Below are 22912 nucleotides of genomic sequence, written 5' to 3'. Positions count from 1 at the left end.
GAAAACCAGCGTACGCAAGCTTTTTGTGCGTACGCAACGTTTATACATGAGGCCCCAGGTGTCGGACTCGGCACACAAGTCAGAATTGATAGACAAAGAAAACATTACAAAACTAAATAGTTTCTAAATGAAAGGCCTACCAATTATGTTATTGTGACTAAAACATAAAAACAATATTACATGAAGCTCAAAAAAACAGTATTTGCGCTCAAAGGAATGCGAAACAAATGTGCGTTCACGCATTAACTATTGATGTCCCTTTCAAAGCTGATATCAAACTTGCATCCCTGAACTGTAGGCTATATAGGGAGTTGCTATAGCCTAGAAAAAAAGGGATATGAATAGGGGCCTGTGCCCCAGTAGAGTTTTATGTCTAACAACGCCCCTGCTACTTCACAAGAGTAGCCTTTTATCTCTTCAGTCTAATACGACTCAACACTGTCAGGGTCAAAGTATTTGGGGTAACATGGGAAAACAGAAGAGATCAACACAGAACTGATTTAGCAAGAGGAGTGGTAGACAGCTAATCGCTTCTCCCAGTCTGTGTACAACTCCCTATTCTAATCTGTTATATACACGTATTTTAACATTAATTCATGTGTCCAAACCCTTGTCCTCAAGGCCGTAGCCATCAACATTGGGGTGGACGAATTAAATTTGTTATGATAATTTCAGACAGCGTAGGTGGTTGCTTGTCGTAGCGTAGCACATTTATATTTGTAATTGTATTTTCATATCAATATCTTGGGGGGACGGGGGATGGAGGGGGGACGGGGGGGACCACCACAATCAGCCACTTCTGAATTACAAAAAATGACGGTTGCTTCTGTGCCAGACGTATTTACTTCAATGTATATGTGTTTTTAGATTAATTATAATCAATATCTGTTTTAGAAGAATAATCAATTAAAAGTAGGTTTATTCAGTCTTATGTATGAAGTCATTTTCACAGTCAGCTTCATGTGACATGGTCCTCTGTCATCCATGACACTTAGGCTACTAATCAAAAGTTTTATTGTCAAAAATACAAATAATACAGTGCATTAGGCCAGGTAGCGTTCACAAGTTTGGCAGGGACAGAATTCATGGATTTCATGGGGATGCAATGTAACTTAGAAGAAATCCTGCGTGGTCCAACTTGAATGAAACAGGGATAGCCCCGCCTACAAACTCAACCTCACCATTGGGTCAGCTGACTTGCCAGACTTTTGATGGTAACTGAGTCATCACTTCCCGTAGTGGAGGCAATTCCTAGCTTTCGGCAGTTATATTTCCCACTGAAAATAGGTTTTCAGGTTTAGCGATGGAACCGTAATTAGAAAAGCTAAAGTGAAGCCTATGCTCTTTCTAATGACCGGAGATATTACTTTGTTAAAATTCAAGGGACGCTGACACTTTTGAGATATACGCCACGAGCCTTTCCTCCAAGTTTCTAAAAACTTGGACGTGTTGTTTTTTCTTTCGGATGAGGAATAATTACATGTGCGATTATTTTTTAAATCGTATCAGGTATGTACGTTTGACAATTTTATCATCCTAGTCTTCTTAACTCAAACAATTGAGTCAAATGAAGTGTCAAAAAACTCATGTTCAAATTTAGTTTGACTTCACTCATTCACATTCACTCTATGCAGGTTCTACCAGCTTTTCCCTTCTAAGTCTAACACATGGATGGCGTCTGAGTGTTACCTTGTATCTTCACAGTCAAAAGTGCCAGGAAGATGGCTCTCCAAAAAGGTTCCACCCCTGTACACTCACAGGGATGGGAATTCGAACTGCAGAGTAACCCGGCCACTGTTCCAGGCCTGGAGATCAAACTGGGAGCTTTAGTAATGCTTCTCTCCACCACTCTGCTATGTGGTTTCATACCACTGTGCATTGTCAGAGGAGCAGGGAGATGCAACGTAGACCCTGGTGAGTTATGCTATTCATCTGTTCTGTTTGGAGAACCTAAATAAATAAGTGATTTTAATAGAAAATCGTTGTGAGACACACCTTAAGAGCATCATATCATTGTGCATACATGCTGAGATGAATCAATGAATTGGAAAAGAGGCTAATGCCTAATTGACTGTAATAACTAGATACTGCTTTGAGCAGTCATCTGAAAACACCGATAAGAAGTGTAACCATGAACTGTCTGTGACATTTTACAGCAATGCGTCACAGAGTGCTGAGTTTGGTGAGCTGCTTCGCAGGCGGAGTGTTCTTTGCCACCTGCCTCTTGGACTTGGTGCCTGACTATCTAACTGACATCAATGATGCATTCCGTAACCTTGGCATCACAGTAAGAAATCTATAATTTTTCTACTTTTGAGTATTCAGTACAGTATTCATCTTTATCCACTGTTCCATAGAGATGACGTCTAGCACCTTATTGGTCTTAAAATCACATATATCAAATCAAAAGCACAAAAAGGGTGGATCCTCATACAGTATATCAACCTATCCGTAAACTTGAGTTTTAACTCAATGTTCAAAATATATGGGTTTTGATGGCCTTACCCTTATTCCTTTTTCATTATTGACCGTATCCCTCAACACGGCCAAGTCATGTCAGATCAGAGACAAAGCGCAGCACTCTGGGGTTCTGACACCGACTCAACACTATCACTTACTCAACCTGATGACTGATTAGCTTTGTGAGTGACTCATTCAGCTGTATCAGTGTTGTGCTGTGTGTTTAGCATGTCTTTCTCCCCCTTTTGTGGCTTAGCATGAGTCCTTGACTGTAAAGCATCTGACTGATTTGTATTTGATCTCATTATATTATTTTTCTAATGTGAAATGTAAATTTCCTTCCATCCAGCTCCAGTTCCCTCTGCCTGAGTTTATCATGGCAATGGGGTTCTTTCTAGTCTTGACCCTGGAACAGATAGTCCTGGCCATAAAAGACCAATCACCTGCTCACTCAGAGGAGAGACGAGCCCTATTGGTGGACCCAAGTGTCCAATCATATGACAGAGACAGTCCAAGACAGCACCATCACCACCATGGTAGGGATGAGTTTGGGGGCTCCAGGAGTTCAGAGGAGGGGGTCCATCTTCATGTGGACCTCAACTCACATTCAGCCATCCGGGCCTTCATGCTGGTCTTCTCCTTGTCCCTGCACTCTGTGTTTGAGGGTTTGGCAGTGGGCTTGCAGGAAGACAACCAACAGGTGTTAGAAATATGCCTAGCTTTGCTACTTCATAAGAGTATTATCTCCTTCAGTCTGGCCCTCAAGCTGGCCCAGGGCCAACTACGACGGGCAGCAGTGACAGGCTGCATCCTGATTTTTGCTGTGATGTCCCCATTGGGCATCGGGGTTGGCATTGCCCTAACCGAGACCAAGTCTTCCCCCCAACACCAGCTAGCAAGGGCCACTTTAGAGGGCCTAGCATCAGGCACCTTCATCTACATCACCTTCATGGAGATCTTGCCCCATGAACTGGGCTCCCCTAAGAATCGCATCCCCAAGGTGGCGATGTTGCTTACTGGGTTTGCAGTGGTCACAGGCGTCCTTTTTATCAAACTGTAGGTAGTCCTGAACTCATGTCTACCAAATCTGAATAAATTAAACTAGGATGCGATGCCAAAGAAGAAAGAGAATGCAGATTATGTAAAATTTGTGTTCTTCAGTATGGGATTAGAAAATGCTACAACCACATTGCATTGTGCAACACAAAAATGCAGATTTGTCTTTCAGAGATTATACAAAAATCACACCTGTAATACTCAGATAAAATAATGTGGATACAGTATTATTTCTAAGGGTGAAACTATGTCTTTTGATATAATTATTATACTTTTTTCCAATGTACTTATTGTCAATTCGAAACAATCTATTTTTATGACCAACAGCCAATTTACAACAATTGTTCCATGATAGTTAAATAGCCTGAAAAAATATCTGAGCAAATAATTAATATATGTATAATATGTTAAATTAATGTGTCTTTATGATTTTTTTGTATATGATTTATATGATTTGTGATATCTTTATGTCCAGTGCATTTGTAGCTACAATACAGTTGACATGCACAATGTAAATGCTGTATCAATTGAATGTGTGGTCCTTGATTCGTTTTCATTGTCTTGCAATTTGTTATCATGTAGGTTCATTATCATTGTAGCCTGTCCTCACTGAATAGTTGATTAAACGTTTTCACTTAATACTCTTCCTACCTTCTAAATTGTGATATACCACTGTTTATGTAGAGTATGGCCTAAAGGTAGCCTAAATAAAACAACTTTATTCGCGAGGTTGAGTGCATTCATCACCTCGACCGGTTTGAAAACGTATAGTCGTCTGAGTAATATGACATTGTGGTTTTAAACAACTCTTAGTTTTGATGCGATCTCTTATAAGCAAGGAGAAGAACTAGGCTACATGCCCAGAGATGGCGTGTGAGGGCGCTCTCACATTTCCCTCCCCTTGCCCTCCTCCCACACAAGACGGATCATCTCATTGCGCGAAGCTATTCAGCAACTGTCGGCAAAAATGTCTGCTACGGCGGGTGCAGGCGGTTGTGGACCCGGTCCAGGACCCAATTCGGGTGCCGGGACAGCGGCTTCAAACCCACGAAAGTTTAGCGAGAAAATAGCTCTTCATACCCAACGTCAGGCTGAGGAGACTGCTGCTTTTCAGGAGGTTATGATGGACATCACTTCTACGAGGGTAAGCTGGAGGAGGCAAGAGAAAAGCTGTGAGGAACACGGGCCTGGGGGGGGCTTGTCAAGTCAAGAATAAAACTGGTCGCCGGACCGAGGCAGGTCTTCCAAAGCTGATCACTAGCCAACTAGCTAGGCGTCAAGCCTACCATTATCTTCACACCTGGGCATATATTTGATAAGTAGCTAATGTCCAAAAAATACCAAGACGCTGAATTTTCGAAGTGATGCTCACTGGAGTGATCCAGCTAGCTTCCATGTCACACGCAGCTAGCAAGCCGTGTTCTGTTTACGTTGTGTTGTAATAATAGTAGCTAGCTAACTAATTAGCTCAGGATTAATGTAATACTGCTTTTTGGTAGCAAACCAGCCAGTACTGTACAGTAAAAATAGCATAGAGAGTCAGCGTTGACTATTTAGTTAGCTACTATTGTGGTTTAGCTGGCTACTTAGCAGGCTATCTGGCATGTTTAACAATGTTAGCTCGCTAGCTGGCAGCTGTAATCAATCACCGACTCCGTTGACGTAAAGTTAGCCTAGCTAACGGTGGCTAACGTATAACTGCAGTTAGAGCTAACTCCAGGTGTAATAACGTGACACTAATATTTAGCTTGTTTTTGTGTGTGGAAAAGCACTTTTTCGGGAGGTTGGGTAAATGGTGTTTGATAAGATTATCCTGGTTGCCAGCACCGAAATGTTGAGCTAAGTTGTAGCAACAAGTGGAGCTGAATAAGTATTGACTGGATTGGATGCCCAGACAGCACCAGCAAATGTGGCTATCTGTGGCTATGCAGCTATATGGCAACATAAAAGTGTTTGTCAGCTATAGTCTCAGGGGGCACCAAAAGTTATCACCTTGTCGGGCACGATGCTAATGAGACGTTTGCAAATGTCACAGTTTTAAGGACTTAATATAGCAAGTAAAAAAGTAGTAGTATATATCTGTGGTTTATAACATGGGCAATTAGCAAGTTTGCTAAATTACCTAATTTAGTGTGGTGAAGAAATGACTTGGAGAAGAGGAGGGGGTGAAACCAAGCAATGCGGTGAAGAGACTCATCCTCCCATAAATCGCATTGTTGGCAGCGCATTCAAGGGCTTTATTCTCTTACTGGCGCATCCCCAATACTCTCACCCACCCACCTACACACACCACCACCACCACCACTCCTTTCATACATGGTGACCCCCCTTTGCTGTTCCAGCACAGTCACTGCTGGGAATTTCTTTGAGACCCTGTCCTTTACAGCCTCCCCTTCTAATAGGCCTTCACTCTTTACTGCAATACTGTGGGGGGCTGTCCAATCAGCCTAATAGCAAAGGCGAAAGGCACGTCAGAAGGGAATTGCTACTGGTGAGGGGAGACTGAGCACCTTACAAAACCTGTGTGTGTGGACATGCCCATGTCTTTGGATGTGCCACTGTCCTGGCTGTTTATTATTGCTTAAACGGAGGGCCTGTGTTAAGGGAGAAATTGCTCATGTTAGATAATACATTTAGAGAGGATGGGCAAGGCGCTTTATTTGTCTTCTTTGTATCAATGTGGTTGGTTGGACAGGGTGTCTGTCTACAATGCGGAGAAACGGGGTGGCAGACTTTTCCATTTAGCTACATTTTCAAACCATTCCACATAACTTTGGTTTGCTTGTCTTGACACAAGGGGTGCAATATGTTTATTGTTCGCCTTAAATGACAGGTAAATCGTTTTTGCATATCTACAGGAAGTTATTAATGAATTGTAAGAAAAAGAGATGATCTACTTATACTATCAAGAGCGTGTTCATGGGATTAACTATTGGGCCCTCCCACAGTCTAGTCCTGACATTTTAATATGTTGATAGTGCAGATATAGCCCAGGGCCAAAGGGTCACATTGAGAGATAGACAAAGCAGCATTTTGTCACTGGCCCTCCCCCATGTAAATGGATTTTATAAATTCCATTGGAAAGGTCTACGTTTATTTTGTTATGTTTTTTTAAGAAACAATGTTTAAACATGATTGACATGTTTAATGTCTTGGAATAATTAAGTCGTTCCCCATTCTCATAGCCTCATGCAAAAATAAAGACCTGCCTTAATAGTGTTTTGACATTGGTACATAATCACAGTTTATGGCAATAACTTGTAATGCATGATTTTATAATCATCCTATTAGATCTATTCCCGCTTCCACTTGTGAATTGACTACAGTTGTCAACTGCTACAGCCTAATTCTTAGCTGGCCAGCTCTAAGCTCTGCAGTGTAATGTTGCTTCATCTCAGGGCTGAGACTGTACCTAGCAGTTTACCAAATGTATTCTTAGTAGTCAAGGTCACAGGTCCCGCTGTCTTGCTTCAGCAAGTTGACTCTTTTGTGCTACATATTAATGTTGAATGAAGATTTGGTTGAGAAGAATATGTTGGCCTACATTCTTCAATCGAGACTACGGGCCCTGTTTTGTAATATTGTTTCTCTCACTCCTTGTCCTTCCCTTCCCGCCCTCTGTAGATACAGGCTCAAAAAGTGCGCTTGGCCAGAACACAGGGTCCCTACTATGGTGGCTCCCTACCCAACGTCAATCAGATCGGCAGAAACACAGGGGACTTTCAAGTAAGAACCGAGCTACAGTACCAACCTGTTCCTCCTCCTCTACTTTATCAGCAGCGTTTCATATTGTTTTCACTTTTTTATTGGTTGTGCGTCAGTAAAGCCAACATTACCCCCACTTGATATAAAGTTATTGAACAACCCTCCCTCCCTCCCTCCCTCCCTCCCTCCCTCCCTCCCTCCCTCCCTCCCTCCCTCCCTCCCTCCCTCCCTCCCTCCCTCCCTCCCTCCCTCCCTCCCTCCCTCCCTCCCTCCCTCCCTCCCTCCCTCCCTCCCTCCCTCCCGCACTCCCTCCCTCCCGCACTCCCTCCCGCACTCCCTCCCGCACTCCCTCCCGCACTCCCCCCGCCCTCCCTCCCTCACTCCTGCCACCTTCTTCTTTTTTTTTTTCTTTCTCCTTTAGGGGTCGTTCCATTCTAACCTGGACTCGAGCCGCTCCACGAGACACCATGGCCTGGTGGAGAGAGTCCAGAGAGACCGCAGGTTCATCTCCCCTGTGCGTCCCTACAGGAGACAAGTATCCTTAGGCATTAGCACAGACCCCCAAGAGACCACACATACGCACACGCACACACACACTGGGGCCATAACAACTACATGAAACCCTTAACCACAAACAAGAGTATTTGTCAAATCTGTTTTTTTTTCTTTTGTCAGTTTGTCGCACATTAGTCTTTTTGTTGTTGTTTTTAATAGCTTTATACTTTTTTTGTGATAGCAGGACATTTATCAAAATTGGCAAACATAATAGCGTCACAATGCTGTTAGGAACATCAACAAGTTCTATGCCTTTGGATCAACTTTGTGCTTCTGGTGTTCTAGAAAGCGAGACCAAGGCTGCAAGTTTTCCCAAAACATTTGTTGTTTCAATTCATTTATAATTTGTATTTATTATAAAACAAACCTCTTTGTATTCCACACAACCTGTATTAATATTGTTCATGTTGTCGGATTTTCTGGTTGCTTCCTTTGTCCCCCCCCCCCCCCCACCCCCCATAATGCATTTCTGTGGTTTCCTTGACCCAAGTTCTTCTCAGGTGGACAGCTCTCCGTACAATTCTGCCTACCTGTCCCCTCCCCCAGACCCCAGCTGGAGAAGGTAAGGATTTAAATCCATTTGTGCCCGGGGACTAGGCTGTCCACGGGGATGCCAGTTTGCTTGTTTTGTGGACGCACCAAGCCTGGTTGTTTGTTCCTCTACTATGTTTGCATTTTGCAAGCTTGAAGCTCAAGATAACAATTCATAACAATTTAGTCAGCATTTCTTCCTAGGCCTTTCTTGAGTTGCCTCCCAGAACGCAGTTATCTTCTTTTCAGTAGTTTTTTTTCCTTCGTTTTTCTGGCTTCCGAATGCTTTCTATCTTTCTTTTCCTCTTCTACTTAATGGCATCAAGGATATTTTTTTCCCCTCCTTTAATCCTTAATTCTTGACCGTCCACTTTCTTTGAACTCCTCCTCCTCTCAGATGGAAAAGACACAAAGAGAATCAAATAAAAATGCATTTGTATAGCCCTTTTTACATTCCATGTCACAAAGGGCTTCACATACGCCCATATAACTGCCCCTCTGCCAACCTAAACCCTCAAGGAAGACAAGGAAAGTCATACAGCAGGGAAGTGTCAATGGGTGCTGAAACACCAACATCCAGTGTTCAACTTGGGACAGAGTTGGTAAATGTCAGTTTAAGCAGACGTAGCCACAGGGCTGGGGACTGTGATCGGCGCAGCATCACAGGCAGGGGGATGAGGAAAGGGACCGGTGACCCGCTGTTGTCCGTCAGGGAGACTGGTGACTAGATCCAGCTTTGGCAGACTGTCACAGATCAATGTCCACTGGCGACCAGGTCCAGCGTTGGCAGACCGCTGACCAGGCAGATGCTGACAGCTCAAACCCCCCACACCAAAGAGAGGTGTGGAGGGGGGACAGAGAGAGGAGAGCCACTAGTAACAGAAACAATAACAGTAACAATATACAGCAACAGGTTTACTTTATTTGTAAAATAAAAAAGTCGGGCCTCCATGGACATATAGAAGCTTTATTTGTCATTTAAAAGTTATATATAATACATATACAGACAAACACACACTTCAGGTTTACATTAAAAGTACATACACACACACAGCAGTCGTAGAACTGACTAAACAAAAAAACGTTTTTAAACTAACTTTGAATGTCGAAACAGTATCAGCCTCCTTAACTGAGACGGGTAATTTGTTGCAGAGAAGAGGTGCTCTATATAAGAACGCCCTGCCTCCAGCGTTTAAAAAAATAATAATTTTGGGAACCACCAGATAGTCTTGGGATCTTAGTCTCCTTACGGGGTTGATAGGGTGCAAGAAGACCAGAGAGGTATAGTGGTGCCAATCCATGTAGAGATTTGTAGGTTAGTAGTAGAACTTCGAAATCAGCTCTGGCTTGGATAGGGAGCCAGTGTAGAGAGAAGAGAGTAGATGTTATGTGATCATACTTTCTGGTTCTGGCCAGTAGTCTAGCAGCAGCATTTAGTATTCAGCATAGCAGCATTTCAATAGTCTAGCAGTAGGCTTTGACCTGCAATCTGCACCATTTTAAAAAGCTCACTCTATCAAAGAAAAAAAAGATGATGCTGTTTCCAGACATCTCACAAAACACCTGTGACGTAGAAATGAAAACGAAGGCTGCCTGAAACCCCATTTTATCTGCCCAGCCGGCTGAAATGCTGCGCTTTGGGAAAATGGCCGCCATCAATCAGGTGAATGGAGTGGCTCGCAGATCACTGACCATGTCAGCAGAAGTTTGCTCGAATTCCCCCAAGATCAGCACGGAAGGACAGCAGGCTCGCAACACTGACAAAGAGCCTTGTAAATTCCCCTCCACATAAACCTGACTGATAGGTTGAATCTGTGTTCTGGTTGCCTAACCGTAGAATAACTTTTGTTACGTAACTCTGGCAAGTCTCACAGATGCATTTGAATCACACTTTGCCACTGTAAAAATGCATACACATACACACACTGCTAGCTAATACTTGCTGCATACTTGCATGTGTAGAAAGCTCTGCTCATTTACACACTAAGACTAGATCAACTGTTGTCTGTTAGTGCTGCCTGTGTCCGCCTACATCAGCGGAGTACAAGGGTGCATTCCAGTTCCCGTCCTTGCGCTTTTTTTGCATGCTTTCTTTTTTTCCCTCCCTCACTTCTTCATCTCTCTCTTGCGCGCCGTTCTTTTTCCAAGCCTACGTTTTCTTTTTTTTTTCTTTTTTTTTTTCTTTTCTTCTTCTTTGTCCTTTTCTCTTCTTTTGGAGAATAACGGTCATTTGTTTGTGTCGATCGTGAAAGGAACTGGTCCGGCAACTTCCCTGGGGACAAAAGCCAGTTGTTTCGGCTGCCCACCACTGCACTCAACAGGTGACTCCCTCCCCTCCTTCCTCTCTCCATCCCTTCAGTCTCTTCTATACAACCACTTGGTATCTATTCCCTGACCCGAGGCAGGAAGACGCTCCCAGCCAAGGCTGGCGTGACATGGAGCTGTGTTGTATGGCTACCAGGTTGAAGCGACGGGAAGTCGGGTCTTCTACAGTCTAGGCTGAAGTGGAGTCAACACTTTTTTTTGTGTGTGTGTTGCACAGGGGGTGTTGAGATCTATACCATGGATTAGGGTTCGTTGTAGTTGGTTCGATTCTGTTTTCTATGTATTTGGATTTCTCCCTCTTATTCACTCCTCCCCAGTAGATCCCAGGGAGTCTTTGAAAGGAGCGAGCCCTGGGTCGAGGCGGAAAGAGAGCGGGAGGCTCTCGCCCGGCCTCTTTTGCCTCTCCACGCAGTTTCTCCTCTCCTCCCCTCATAAAACAACTCTACTCTGGAAGCAGTAAGTAAGATGAAACCTTTGTCCCTGTGCAGGACAAACTCTGACTCGGCACTGCACACCAGCGTGATGAACCCGCCTGCAGGGGACCCCTTCAACGCCGGCCACAACCTCACCCACCAGGGCCGACACATCGGTGAGTACATCCAAATGAGATACCCTCAACTCATGAGGAGGGGAACGTCCCGTATCTTCTGGATACACTCGATGGAGCTCAAGCTAGCATATTTTTGGGCCTTTTCTGGCCCTCTCAAAACATGTTAAAACATGGATATCAGTGAGGAGTGGCTACTCTCTCTGGAAACTAGGAGACTGAAAATGACACAACTTCATATTTAACCGCCAATTGTGGAACTAAAAACAACTAGAAGCACAAATGCGTCTGCTTCATTTCATAGCAGGCCACATAAATGTACGTTGTTATTTTCAGTTCCTTTGCTTGGAAACATGTATGAAAGAACTGTGTAGTTAGAACTATGTCCAATTTGTTATACAAATCCTGACTGTGTTGTCTGTCTGGGCTACTCTAGGTCAGGGAGAGGGAGAGGGCCGAAGAAGTAAGTCTGACAGTAAGACTGACAATGTCTACTGACACTCTATTGCCTGTTTCTACTATACACACACACAAAACTGCACAGGGACACTATCAAAGCAAGGAGTATCAGTTTAACTGTGCGGACAGTCATTTTAAAATTTGATTTTTGGTGTGCTTGTCCTTCAGTGTTCCCTTACCCAGTTCCCCCCATAGAAGAGAATGTTCTAGACGAGGGAAAACTCCTCAAGCCTTGGGACACAAAAAAAGTAAGAACAAATCAAATACTCAACAGCAACCATACCCACTATGCACTGTGTTGTATTTGCACTCTATTGTTTAGTGTAAAATGAAGCACATTCATTTTGTTTTTCGGACACTACTTTTTCCTCACGTTTTCTGTAGTTGCCGCTCCTCTCGTCACGTCCCAAATCCTGTGAAGTTCCTGGCATTAAGTAAGTCTGACGCCTTCGAAAGAAGTTTACATCTGTAGTATTTGTTGATGTGGTAATTATCCAGTTCCATAGGCCCCAGTGCAGTAGGGACACCTACTCTGACCACCAGCCTCTCTGCTGTGTGAACTGCTGTGAATTCTCAAACTCAGTCCATAAGTTAAGGGTGTTTGAGACTTTTGAAAGGCAAGGCCTTCCGAGGGTTGATTAAAAAACCAAATCTACGTATTTGGTATGACGCATATCCACAATTATGAATCCCCTTCAGCCCCATTTGTCCTTCATTTTTCATATTCTCCTCTTCCTTGTCGTCATCTTTGCATGTCTGACACCGAGAGAATTGACTTACGACAATTCTGCACTCCCATAACCTCCCTGTTGTCTCATCCCCTCCCCGGCTCGCTCCTCTCTCTGTTTTTCGTCTACGGCTCCATCCACGTTCCGTCTTCTTCGCCACATCCCTTTTTTTCTTTTGTCTTTCCTCATGCCCTCGCTCGTCCCCTTGTTTCACATCTCTGTCTCCGTGTCTGGCCCTCCGTCTGACTTTGTGCGCACGCTCTCTAGTACATACTGTACTGTCCACGACTTGAACAACAACCTATCGCGACCTTGTAATCTCGAGCCTGTGTTTTCCAACCCCCCCCCCCCCCCAACCCACAGTATCTTCCCGTCCCCGGACCAGCAGTCCAGTACGCCCCACGTCCCCTCAGCCCTGAACACGGGCGGCTCCCTGCCGGACCTATCCAGTTTGCACTTCCCCTCGCCACTGCCCACGCCGCTGGACCCGGACGAGCCTGGCTACCCCTCATCCCTGAGCGGCGGCAGCAGTACAGGCAACCTGGCCTCCACCCTCACCCAGCTGGGCATCAACGCCAGCAGCTTCCACCACTCACCAGGTGAGAGGTTATGGGGTGCGTGTCTGTGTTTTTACGCAAAAAAAAATTTAAACAAAAAAATATATATGTGTATATATATATGTGTGTGTTTTGTGAGTTTGTTCAGAGATATTTTTACAGAGACGTTTGAATATGTGGGGATTTGTCGATAATAATGCTCTGAGCATTACAGTTTATGGCTGTCCCTTTCGCTCTTTAAACATTTCTGTGGATGTTTGGAAAGAGTGAGTGTGAGGAGTCTGAAAAAAAATAGGAAGGGAACTTCACGTGGGCGGCAGCAAGGTGACTGGGTGGCTGGGCGGATGTGCTGTTGGAAAATGTTGCTGTCCTTTTATCTCTTTTTGAGGTGACTTGGCCAATCACACACAGGAAGCTCCTTCACAGCCACCCACTGTTGTTAACCTCAATCTAGCTTGGGGCTTGTCTCAACAGTCAAAGGTGACATCCTCTTCTAGTCTTCTCACCAAGTCGCCTTCCTTTGCTCTGAACTTTGGCTGTGCACTTGGTGTGTGGGTCGATGTAAGTAAAATGGAGTGTGACCTGGGAGATGACCTCTGCTCTTGTTCTTTCACATCAGTGTGCAAGAGGGCTTAGGGAGGGAGGAAACTAAGAGAGACAGATACTGTAGACTCTTGAGACGCATCACAGAACGGTCTCAGTTCCGGAGTGAGCTTGTTTTAGCCTAAGTCTCACCTGATGCTATCGCCAGGGGAAGAGCTGTCTCATGCAGACTTTTTAAGAGCACATTTTCATCTTTCCTGGAGCTACTAACTAGAAACAGGCCATTTTCTCCTACAGTATATAGCTGCCTACTTTCTCCTCATTCAGAAGGACAATAGGAAGTTTTATTGTTGTGTGTATGTAGGAGACCTGTCGATACCCAGTTCTATTTGATTACCAACCGTGTATGTTTACTGAATTGCCTACAATTTTATTTTAATATTTTTCATGGATTATCTAAAATCATTTTGTAAAAAAGTGTGTTCTGAAGATCTGAATCAGAATCGTGTTTAAGCGCCAAGTAAGTGGTCACAAACAAGGAATTTACTTTGGTGGGCAGGTGCATACAGTGAACATTTAAACATAATGAACAAAATTAAAATGTAGAAAATGTACAATAAAATACTAGGGCTGCACAACAATACTTAGATCGCAGAAACGTGTCTTTTCTTTATTTTTGACTGAAGAGGGATCTCTTTTTATCTTTTCCCAGGTCTCCTGGCATCTCTTCAGGGAACACTCAGTAACCCCTCTCTGCAGTCATCACTAAGCAACCCAAACATCCAATCATCTCTCAGCAGCCACTCCTTTCCCAACTCCCTCAGCTCCACCTCCCTACACTCGTCCCTGAGCAACCCCTCCCTCCAGTCCTCCCTCAGCTCCTCCCCCTCCCTCCAGTCCTCCCTCAGCAACCAATCCCTGCACTCCTCTCTCAGCAACTCCTCCCTGAGTGGCCAGTCACTGCAGTCAGCGGCCAGTAACCCCAGCTACAGTAGTGGAGTGGGTGGCTCCGGCTCCTGCGCCTCCTCCTATTCACCAATGCTTACTGGCCAGGGCCAGCCGCCACTCAGCACATCTCCAAGGAGACGGGCCCAGCTCTCCCCTTTGATCTTACCCATGGGAGGGGAGTCTCGGAGGCACCATTCCAAACAGTTTTCGCCAACCATCTCTCCCACCTTGTCCTCCATCACACAGGTATTGGACTAAATTGAACAATGGTGTTGATGACCAAGGGATGGGACGAGTCTATGCGAGAGTCTGCTAGTACACTTAGAAAACAGGGTTTATGGCTACACAAAATGTTTTGTTCAGATCACTTGCCTCAATTGCTTCAGAACAATTGACCTTCAATAACAGTTACCCATAATTGCTACAACAGGATATTGAGGCTCCCCTTCAACTTTGAAAAGACAACATGTTTGCCAGCCACCGTGCTGACAATAGCGCTCTCTCCGCTTTTCCAGGGCGTTCCTCTGGACACCAGCAAACTGCCCTTGGACCAGAGACTGCCCCCTTATCCCTTCAGCCAGTCCCAGCAGCACCAGCCGGCTCCTCCAGGCTCCCACCAGGCCCAGCAGTCCGGCCTGCCCGCCTCCCAGACAGGCCAGCAGGCCTCCATGGCCATGCACCCAGCAGGCCAGCAGCAGCAGCAGCAGAACCCGCACCACCACCACCACCAACAGCAGCTGCACTCACCGCACCAGCGCCACCAAGCGCACCAGCAGCTGCACCTGCACAACCTCCGCAACAGTCAGAACCAGCACGGGCAGCAGCACATGGGCACGGTAGGTTGGGTCTCTTATCTGGGAGGGGCCCATCGGCAGATAAGTTGAGGTTAAAGAGCCAGAGGTTCTGTGAGGGGAGTGGGAAGTGGTGAACTTTGAGGATGTTGTGCGGGGTGTGTTCCATTTGCTCGTGTGTTGGTTGGTGTGGTTAGAGCAGAAGGAAATGACAAAATCACAAAACCGACAAGAGTGAATACTATTCTTTGACTCTATTACCTGTAATTACTTAATTACAGTAAGTTGCTCTGGATAAGAGCGTCTGCTAAATGACTACATGTCTATTCATTGCAGAGGCAGCCAGCTCTGCAGGTTAACGCCACCCAGGTCAACTCCCAGAGCCCCCTGGAGCAGAGTGTGCAGAGCCCCCAGTGCCTGCAGACTACTGAGCAACAGCAGCAGCAACAACAACAGCAGCAGCAACAACAACAGCAGCAGCAGCAGCAACAACAACAGCAGCAACAACAACAGCAGCAGCAGCAACAACAACAGCAGCAGCAACAGCAGCAGCAACAACAGCAGCAGCAACAGCAGCAGCAGCAACAACAGCAGCATCAGCAGCAGCAGCAGCAACAACAGCATCAGCAGCAGCAACAGCAACAGCAACAGCAACAGCAACAGCAACAGCAGCAGCAGCAGCAGCAGCAGCAGCAGCAACAGCAGCAGCAGCAACAACAACAGCAGCAACAACAGCAGCAGCAGATGGAGCAGCAGAGACAACAAAGTGGCCTCCCTCAGCTACAGCAGATCAGCCAATCCCTGGCCACAGACCTAGGGCTATACAACGTGAGTGCCCCCCCCTTCCCAACACTGCCATTGACCTATTACAACCTCTCTACAGTCAGCCACTTCCTCTTTCACTTCCTCCTCCTCCTCTTCGGTGCTTGGAGAAATGGAAAGCAGAGGGTTGTTGTTGTTGTTGTTGTTGTTGTTGGAGCACCTAGTGTATCTGAGCTTGTCCTTTCGAAAAGTGAATAAGTGTGAATTAAAGGGGTCATTTAATGATTTTATAGGGTATTTCACACTGTTCCTTAAGGTCTCCGATTAGGGTATGTAACATTGGTTGAGCTGAAAATGGCCCGGGTGCTGTTCTATGCGCCCTAATGCATCCTGTGAAATAGCCCTGGAATAAAACGAGGTTTTCTCCCTTTTATGGTATGCTCATGAATATATAGATAAACTACGCGCTGATTGGTTGGTTTTCAACGAGCGAAGCTGCGGAGCAAAGACGCAACATGGCCAAACATGCATTGTGAATTGTAGATTTACATGACAACACAGGGTATTTATTCGAATGCAACAGTCAGGAAAATGAAATGACGTTAGCCCCAATGCCAATAAACTAATCATCACATATTCTACCTATGCTAGATACAGGATACGTTAGCTTTGCTAATAACTGTTAGCGACAAATGGCAGCGATTAATTAGTAAGATAGATTTAATGAATTGTAGCTTCAGTCCAACCAGTGGCGGTCTTAGCACATTGGCGCCCCGGGCGAGTTTTTCACTCAAACCACCCCGGGACAAAGAAATCTCGTGCCGCCCCCTACCCCGAAGAACCGAGTCAGTAAAATGATCCGAAATTCTCATCACTAGTTTATAATCAGATTTACAAACGCAAAGCTCCCATTCTGGTGGGGTGCGATTTATAGCAAATGCGTCTTGTTTTCCCAAAAATACGGCACTGCATACTGTCATAGTTATTCTCATTGCAATAAACAATATGACATCCTTGGCTTCTGAAAGACAGATTGTCTTCACATTTTCATGTAACAGGTAATTACATGACTCATGAGGCTTTAATTGAAGTTCTATTGAATCCTGGGTAGTAGGTTGGCTTTGCATGTCCAAATATTGCAGGTATCACTCCATAATTTCATCGAACACTGGAGCAGATTTGGGCGGTGCTCCGAGGTGAGTCCGGCACCGAAAAGTGAAAGGTCGCGCTGATGTAATGTGGAAGCCATATGAAACCAGATAGTCTCCTGCCATGTTATGCACGTCTATTTATAGAGACTTGCCGAGGAGACCGCCATTGTCCGCCGAGTCACACTGACATTCAAACCGCTGTTTAGCAGGAAAATGGGCCTGCGGCATGGACTGTCAATGAAATTCATGTGTCCTCAAGAGACACTAGCCCGTAAGTGGTCATCTGCAGTGGCCTTTCGTGTGAGGATGCCCCAGTGTTTTGTATTCAGGGGAAGATGGAGGGTAATGGCAGTAGTATTTAACACTAAGGCAGGGCTACAGGGGTTGCCTGTGTTGGTGGGAAATAATCTATGTAAGAGTTTGCTCTCTGTCTATTACTGAAAATTTGAAATGTTGTCTGTCTCATCCTACTCCCACAAGCACAAACAGTTTAATGTAATACTTAAACTGCCATTGATTTAAGTAATTGACAAAGTACCCTAGATTCTTGACTGTTGCCTAATAGTGTTACTTGAAATATTGTTTGAATCTGTTCCCACTATGCCGGCAACTATTCCTTGTTTGTCTCACTCAGTTATTTTCTAGTTATAGTCCACGTTCACACGACGACAAGTTGTCTGTTGTTAATTTCAGGACACATTACTGCTGAACTCCCTGATCGATGACCCTTACCTAGGTCTACAGCTCTCATCCAGACAGAACCAGCAGGTAAGGCTCAATCCAACCACCTGTTTCAAATCTTCACATATTGGAAATGTTAATCGGTTTCATTTGTGAATAAAGCCATGGATTTGTCCACTTTCAAACAATGGCTATACTGGAGATCAGACACAGATTGGATTAAACTACTTTGTCATTTTCATAACACGCTCCCAACTTGAACCCTTGTTCATCTCCCCACTGGGATGCACCTTATACCAGTAACTCCTCCTCCTGCCTTTTACACAGCTACCTAATCAGTTAGAGAACTGGAGTCTCCCACTGTCTAACATGAATGCCACCCTGTCCCAGTTCAACATGGATACCCAGGGGGAAGGCCTGTCATTCAGCCATGCTCTGGGCTTCGGCTCCATGGCAGGGAAGGGCCAGGAGGGCCCCTACTCCTCCCACCAGGGCTCTCTGGATCCAGGGGACCAGCAGCTCCTCAACAACCAGAACCAGAACTACGGGGGCGAGGGGCGGCACAACGTTCCCAACATCATACTCACTGGTAAGTCTGTCCAGGCTGCCTTGTTGGGGTGTCGTCTTCAGAACAGGCGGCATCACGGGAGGTTTTGTTCATTTAGTTAAGTACTTCTACTAAAAATCTTAGCTGTCACTCGAGCCTTGTTCAGAAATGGTGTTAGTCTTTGACCCTTTTCACTAGTGACTGAACGAATTTGACAGTTGGTAGAAAGGCAATTTTAGTTCTGTGAGGTAATCTTCCTCCTTGTCCTGCAGGAGACTCTCCTCCAGGCCTGTCCAAGGAGATTGCCAGTGCCCTCTCCCATGTCCCAGGCTTTGAGATGGACCCGTTCTCCCTGGACGACCCCCTCAGGATGGATCCCCTGGCCCTGGAGGGACTGGGCATGTTGGACGGAGACCTCATGCTGGCCGACCCCGCTGTGGAGGACTCCTTCCGTTCGGACCGCCTCAAATGACCCGCCACCCAGCCCTGCACTGCCTCCCCATCCCTTCTGGAGTTAATGTGTTTGGGGTGAAGGGGGCAGAGTGGTGTAGAAACTCCCCTCTTCTCCACCAAAACGTAGCCAACGGAGGTGACGCAGATTGGATGGAGCCCTGCTTTGCTAGACTCTCTCGCTGGCAGTTGACCAGCTACAGGATTTGCAAAATGGGATCCAAACATTTAAGAGATTTGGGTTCATTTTGGGCAGAAAATCCACTTGCCCTCTCTTTGTTATGGAGCAACTGCAGATTAGGTTATTTCTGCTACATTCAAGCACTTGTTGAAAATGCTGTTATGATGCTTGAGAAGTCAAAACTAAACTTAACAAAATAGGCATTAGGTTGTACGAGTCTTATCTGCATGGTAACTAAATGCACTTGGGATAATGCAAACACGCAGGGATCACGCATGTGATGTCAGCTTGATATAAAAGAAACAAGTCAGTTGCACTTCTTAAAAATCTTATGATATGCATTTGTCAAGCCAGGCCTTAACTATTTTTTTTGGGCTTTGTGTAGACTGTTTTCACTCCTACGCTCTAATTAGAGGCCTGGAGTTACTGACCAAATTTGCCATAACTAATTGTAGAATAATAATTCTACTTCATGAACCATTTTTTCCTTGTTCTCTTTATCGCTACCAGCAACTGGCCAGCCAATTGAGAATTGGGCCTTTTGACTTGTCAAAAAGGTATTATTTTATTTAGGCTAATTTGTGGCCAACGTTTCAACAGTCATAGAAGTCATACAGAAATCAGTGTGACCAAGCACCTATATTTCGGAGAGTTTTTAAAAATGAGTTTAATATGTGGTCATTTTGTATATACATAGTTTTTTTATTTTTATGGAAGATCATCTCTAGCCATCATATGTAATGCTTCTGTCCTTTTGTTTACATACTTTAGAAGAAAAAGTAATCTTCATTGGACATTGACACCACATGATAGCCACGGATTCTCAAACCGACTCAATCTGGTTATTGACCAATCAAGATTTGAGTAGATTTTTCAGAACCAGAACTCAAATGTTTTTTCTCTCAGCTCTGTTTTGCTGGCCTATCTTATCCATTATTTTGCATATACAGCTTGTTTCAACATGGCAGCTGTAGTTCCTTCAACGCTACTTTTTTCTCTCTGCCACCTGGTAATAAGTCTGGATATTGTTTGTAAGCTTCAGCTGTGGAACCTTTGCTATGTACCTTGTGTGCCTGCTATAGCGTCGGCACCCTTTTTAGAATATACACCTGCTCCGGATAATTTGTTAGAATAGAGTTTGAAAATGAATAGCATTTAAGAAGCCCCTCCCTTCCTTCAGAAGAAGGATTACATTTGAAATTATGAAAGAACAAATGGGTTTTGGTGTTGGTGTGGGGGATTACCAGAGGTTGGGGGGTAAAACATTTAAACGAGATGTTTCATGTGGTTTGAAGTAATTTGAATACGCAAGGCTAACTAAGTTGGCGACCGCACAGCTGTATTGTGTCCTATGTATTGTAAACGCTGCAATCCCAAGGTTGTTGAGCTTTAGTGTCTGTTTTAGCCAGATAATCCTAGTCACTGTGATTGATGCCTCTTAACTCCTCCCACCTCCCTGCATCTGCTGCACCCGTCTAGCCACAGTATGGGCCGTAGCCAGAGTATAGCAACATATTTTTATGTAACAGTCGTTATTACTATGAAGAGGTTTTATTTTTTAATCAAAGGAGGTCTATATGTATATATTAATATAACTATGAGAGTATATTTAAGAAAACATGCCTTTTGAATTTAGCAACATCCCAAAACCAGTTGCATAATTTGAGAAGCAACAGGTTTTGAGCAGCATAGTCAGTTTGCCTTTTCAAAGGGTCTTGTGCATGTTGTGTGACCGTCCGGTTGCCGTCCAAAGCATTTTCTGGTAAATTGGAGGATATTTCAATGTTGCTAAAATTGTACTGTTGTTGTGAAATAATGCAATGATCCAAAACCCTTATTTGTTTTGTTTCCTGTCAAATGGCGAACCTCAATGCTTTTATGGCATGATATTTTTCTTTGATGAAATGGAAGCCCAGCTTGATATCAGCAACAACAGGAAGTGAGAATGCTTTAGATTAGATCATGTATCTAACAATCATGACAAAGATTGAAAATTAGGCTTAATTTCCTGTGATGATCCAACATGTATGTAAACTTGAGATTTTAAAGCTATAGACACCTGTTACATTATTCATAATTGGATGCCACACAGCCTAAACATTTAGTTTAAATTGATATCGCAATAATATCAAGTTTCAAGTGATTGTGTTCCAAAGCAGTGTTTGTGTGGACTAACTTGGAACTGGTTGTATTTAGTATATAGAAAGTGGATGCCATTACACTGTAAACAATCATTTTAACCATGTGACTTTTAAACATAATGGTGATATGCTTGAGTGTTGGTTGGAAAGTTTGAACCTTGAGAAACTACACACCACTGACCCTATCCAACAGGTGTACTAAAGATTTTGCATTGTGTGCTGAAGTCACAGCTAGCATGATAGGTTTGAGCTATCACTGTGTGTCCCTTGTGCCTGAACTCATAGCTTGCTGATTGCCATTACGTTGGTAAGGGAAGCTTGTTACTGATAATTATTATGCATTTTGAATATTGCTACATGGGGGGGGGGGGGGGGGTGAAATCCAATTACGGTAACTCAATTGGGAATTTGTTACAAGCTTATTTGCATTGCTTAGTCCTGTGTTTATTATTGTTATCTTTTATGTTCTGATTTATATGATACTGCACTGTGGATCATTCCCAAACAAAACAAAATGTGTTTCTGTGAAGTGAGATTCAAATTGCAACAACAAAAAAACTAGCGAGATTTGGTTTTGTCCTACATGGTGTGTCTTGAGTCCCGCCTGTTTTTAAAAGTTATCCAGATGGGGGAAGTACTTTTCAGTTTTGGTCTGAAGGGTATTTTTATGAAGTTATGATTAGAGTTTCAGAGTCAGTGCCGGTAGCTGAATCTTAATGTGAGAAACCATTGATAACCATTGATATCCACTGTCACCTGGTGTGAGAACAGACTTGAAAACGTAGAGAATTTTATAGTTTATTTTTCTGCACTTTGCCATTTGGAAACCCATGAGTATCTATATGGGAGGCTTACATTTGGTTGTCCTGTGTGAATTGTTTTGGGTTGAAATGTTTGCTCTTTAAGAATTTATTGTGAATATGTGACAATGTTACACCCTGCCTCATTGAAATGTAGCCGTCACTTTGCCAATTGTTGACGCTTTTTTCAGGTAATTGTCATGATGTGTATTCAACAATACACTGCCAAGTTTCTGTTTAAAAATCGTATTTGTCTCAATGCAATTTTAGTTACTGAGAGAGAGGGAACACTAGGCTTCCCGTTTCCCACTTCTACATCTGAGGTATTCGGAATATATCTTCATTACAGTTCTGGCATTTAATCAAAGCATTTTTCATTGCTTTTTTTTAGCTCTGCGCTTACACATCAGCATCTGCCTGTTGGGCAAAAAACCTGGGATTTGGGGAACACTGCATGGCAACAGCACTGTAGTGTTGAATTCTGCCTGTAGGGTGTGCTGTTGATCAGCGTTGAAGTGTGTGGAATTTGTAAGATGGCCATATTTTTATTGATGTTATTGTATTAATTACTCTCATAATATTTGTTTTGTTACCTTGTAGTTCTATTTGCTCATGTTTAGGGTCAAGAAAATAAATGAATATATGCATTTTGCTTTTATTTCAGAGTAAGTCATTTACTTTTTCCAACTTGTAATAACCAGGGAACCCATGTGTGTTGTAAATAATATTCTTGAACCATAGGTGCTTCTTAAACCTAACAAGAAAAAGATTTTTAAAAGACTGTACCTTCACATTATTTTACAAAAAATAAAGAAATTCGAAAATAGTTTGGCTAAAGCTTCTTGTGGTGTTTCCGAATCATTATTTTCTACTCTCCTCTCACCAAAACTTGATGAATGAATCCAGACAATAAGAAAGATGTATAAATATCAAATGTCCAGAAGAGGACAGCTGTAAACAGAAGGCAACAGCTGCATGCATGCGAGAAGGCCAT

General features: G+C 44.0%; 2 protein-coding genes across 4 annotated transcripts; both read left to right on the top strand.

Moving 5' to 3' along the window:
- Positions 1 to 868: 868 nt before the first annotated feature.
- LOC146300783 (zinc transporter ZIP1-like) lies at positions 869 to 4155 on the top strand. Of its 2 annotated transcripts, none has more exons than XM_084669622.1 (4): positions 869 to 1509; positions 1635 to 1914; positions 2157 to 2287; positions 2810 to 4155. In XM_084669622.1, the coding sequence occupies exons 2-4, from the start codon at positions 1722 to 1724 to the stop codon at positions 3518 to 3520; spliced, it is 1035 nt and encodes a 344-aa protein (XP_084525748.1). In that variant the 5' UTR covers positions 869 to 1509; positions 1635 to 1721; the 3' UTR covers positions 3521 to 4155. The 2 variants fall into 2 exon arrangements, with proteins under 2 accessions (XP_084525748.1, XP_084525738.1); XM_084669612.1 differs by having other exon boundaries at positions 870 to 1509; positions 1705 to 1914.
- A 286-nt stretch (positions 4156 to 4441) lies between these two features.
- Positions 4442 to 22744, top strand: LOC146300782 (CREB-regulated transcription coactivator 2). 2 transcript variants are annotated; one of them, XM_084706107.1, is made up of 16 exons: positions 4442 to 4660; positions 7141 to 7242; positions 7643 to 7756; positions 8277 to 8338; positions 10560 to 10628; positions 11121 to 11221; positions 11616 to 11642; positions 11807 to 11886; positions 12023 to 12072; positions 12730 to 12965; positions 14179 to 14660; positions 14930 to 15250; positions 15542 to 16033; positions 17812 to 17886; positions 18190 to 18388; positions 18619 to 22744. In XM_084706107.1, exons 1-16 carry the CDS (start codon positions 4484 to 4486, stop codon positions 18816 to 18818), a joined length of 2787 nt encoding a protein of 928 aa, XP_084562233.1. In that variant the 5' UTR covers positions 4442 to 4483; the 3' UTR covers positions 18819 to 22744. The 2 variants fall into 2 exon arrangements, with proteins under 2 accessions (XP_084562233.1, XP_084562241.1); XM_084706115.1 differs by lacking the exon at positions 10560 to 10628.
- The last annotated feature ends 168 nt before the right edge of the window (positions 22745 to 22912 follow it).

Source organism: Hypomesus nipponensis, chromosome 2 (assembly GCF_054491055.1).
Source record: "Hypomesus nipponensis isolate SF chromosome 2, ASM5449105v1, whole genome shotgun sequence".
NCBI classification, from domain to species: Eukaryota; Metazoa; Chordata; class Actinopteri; order Osmeriformes; family Osmeridae; genus Hypomesus; species Hypomesus nipponensis.
Note: the sequence above shows the minus strand (reverse complement) of the source record. Positions and strands in the feature narration are given on the sequence as shown.

What these genes read in the sequence shown, in the direction of transcription:
- LOC146300783 (XM_084669622.1), top strand. Translation starts at nt 1,722, where the DNA reads ATGGCTCTCCAAAAAGGTTCCACCCCTGTACACTCACAGGGATGGGAA. An exon ending in GAGATGCAACGTAGACCCTG is followed by an intron (nt 1,915 to 2,156) that starts GTGAGTTATGCT and finishes GACATTTTACAG; the next exon opens with CAATGCGTCACAGAGTGCTG. An exon ending in TCCGTAACCTTGGCATCACA is followed by an intron (nt 2,288 to 2,809) that starts GTAAGAAATCTA and finishes CCTTCCATCCAG; the next exon opens with CTCCAGTTCCCTCTGCCTGA.
- LOC146300782 (XM_084706107.1), top strand. Translation starts at nt 4,484, where the DNA reads ATGTCTGCTACGGCGGGTGCAGGCGGTTGTGGACCCGGTCCAGGACCC. An exon ending in AGAGGGAGAGGGCCGAAGAA is followed by an intron (nt 11,643 to 11,806) that starts GTAAGTCTGACA and finishes CTTGTCCTTCAG; the next exon opens with TGTTCCCTTACCCAGTTCCC. An exon ending in GGCAGCAGCACATGGGCACG is followed by an intron (nt 15,251 to 15,541) that starts GTAGGTTGGGTC and finishes TATTCATTGCAG; the next exon opens with AGGCAGCCAGCTCTGCAGGT.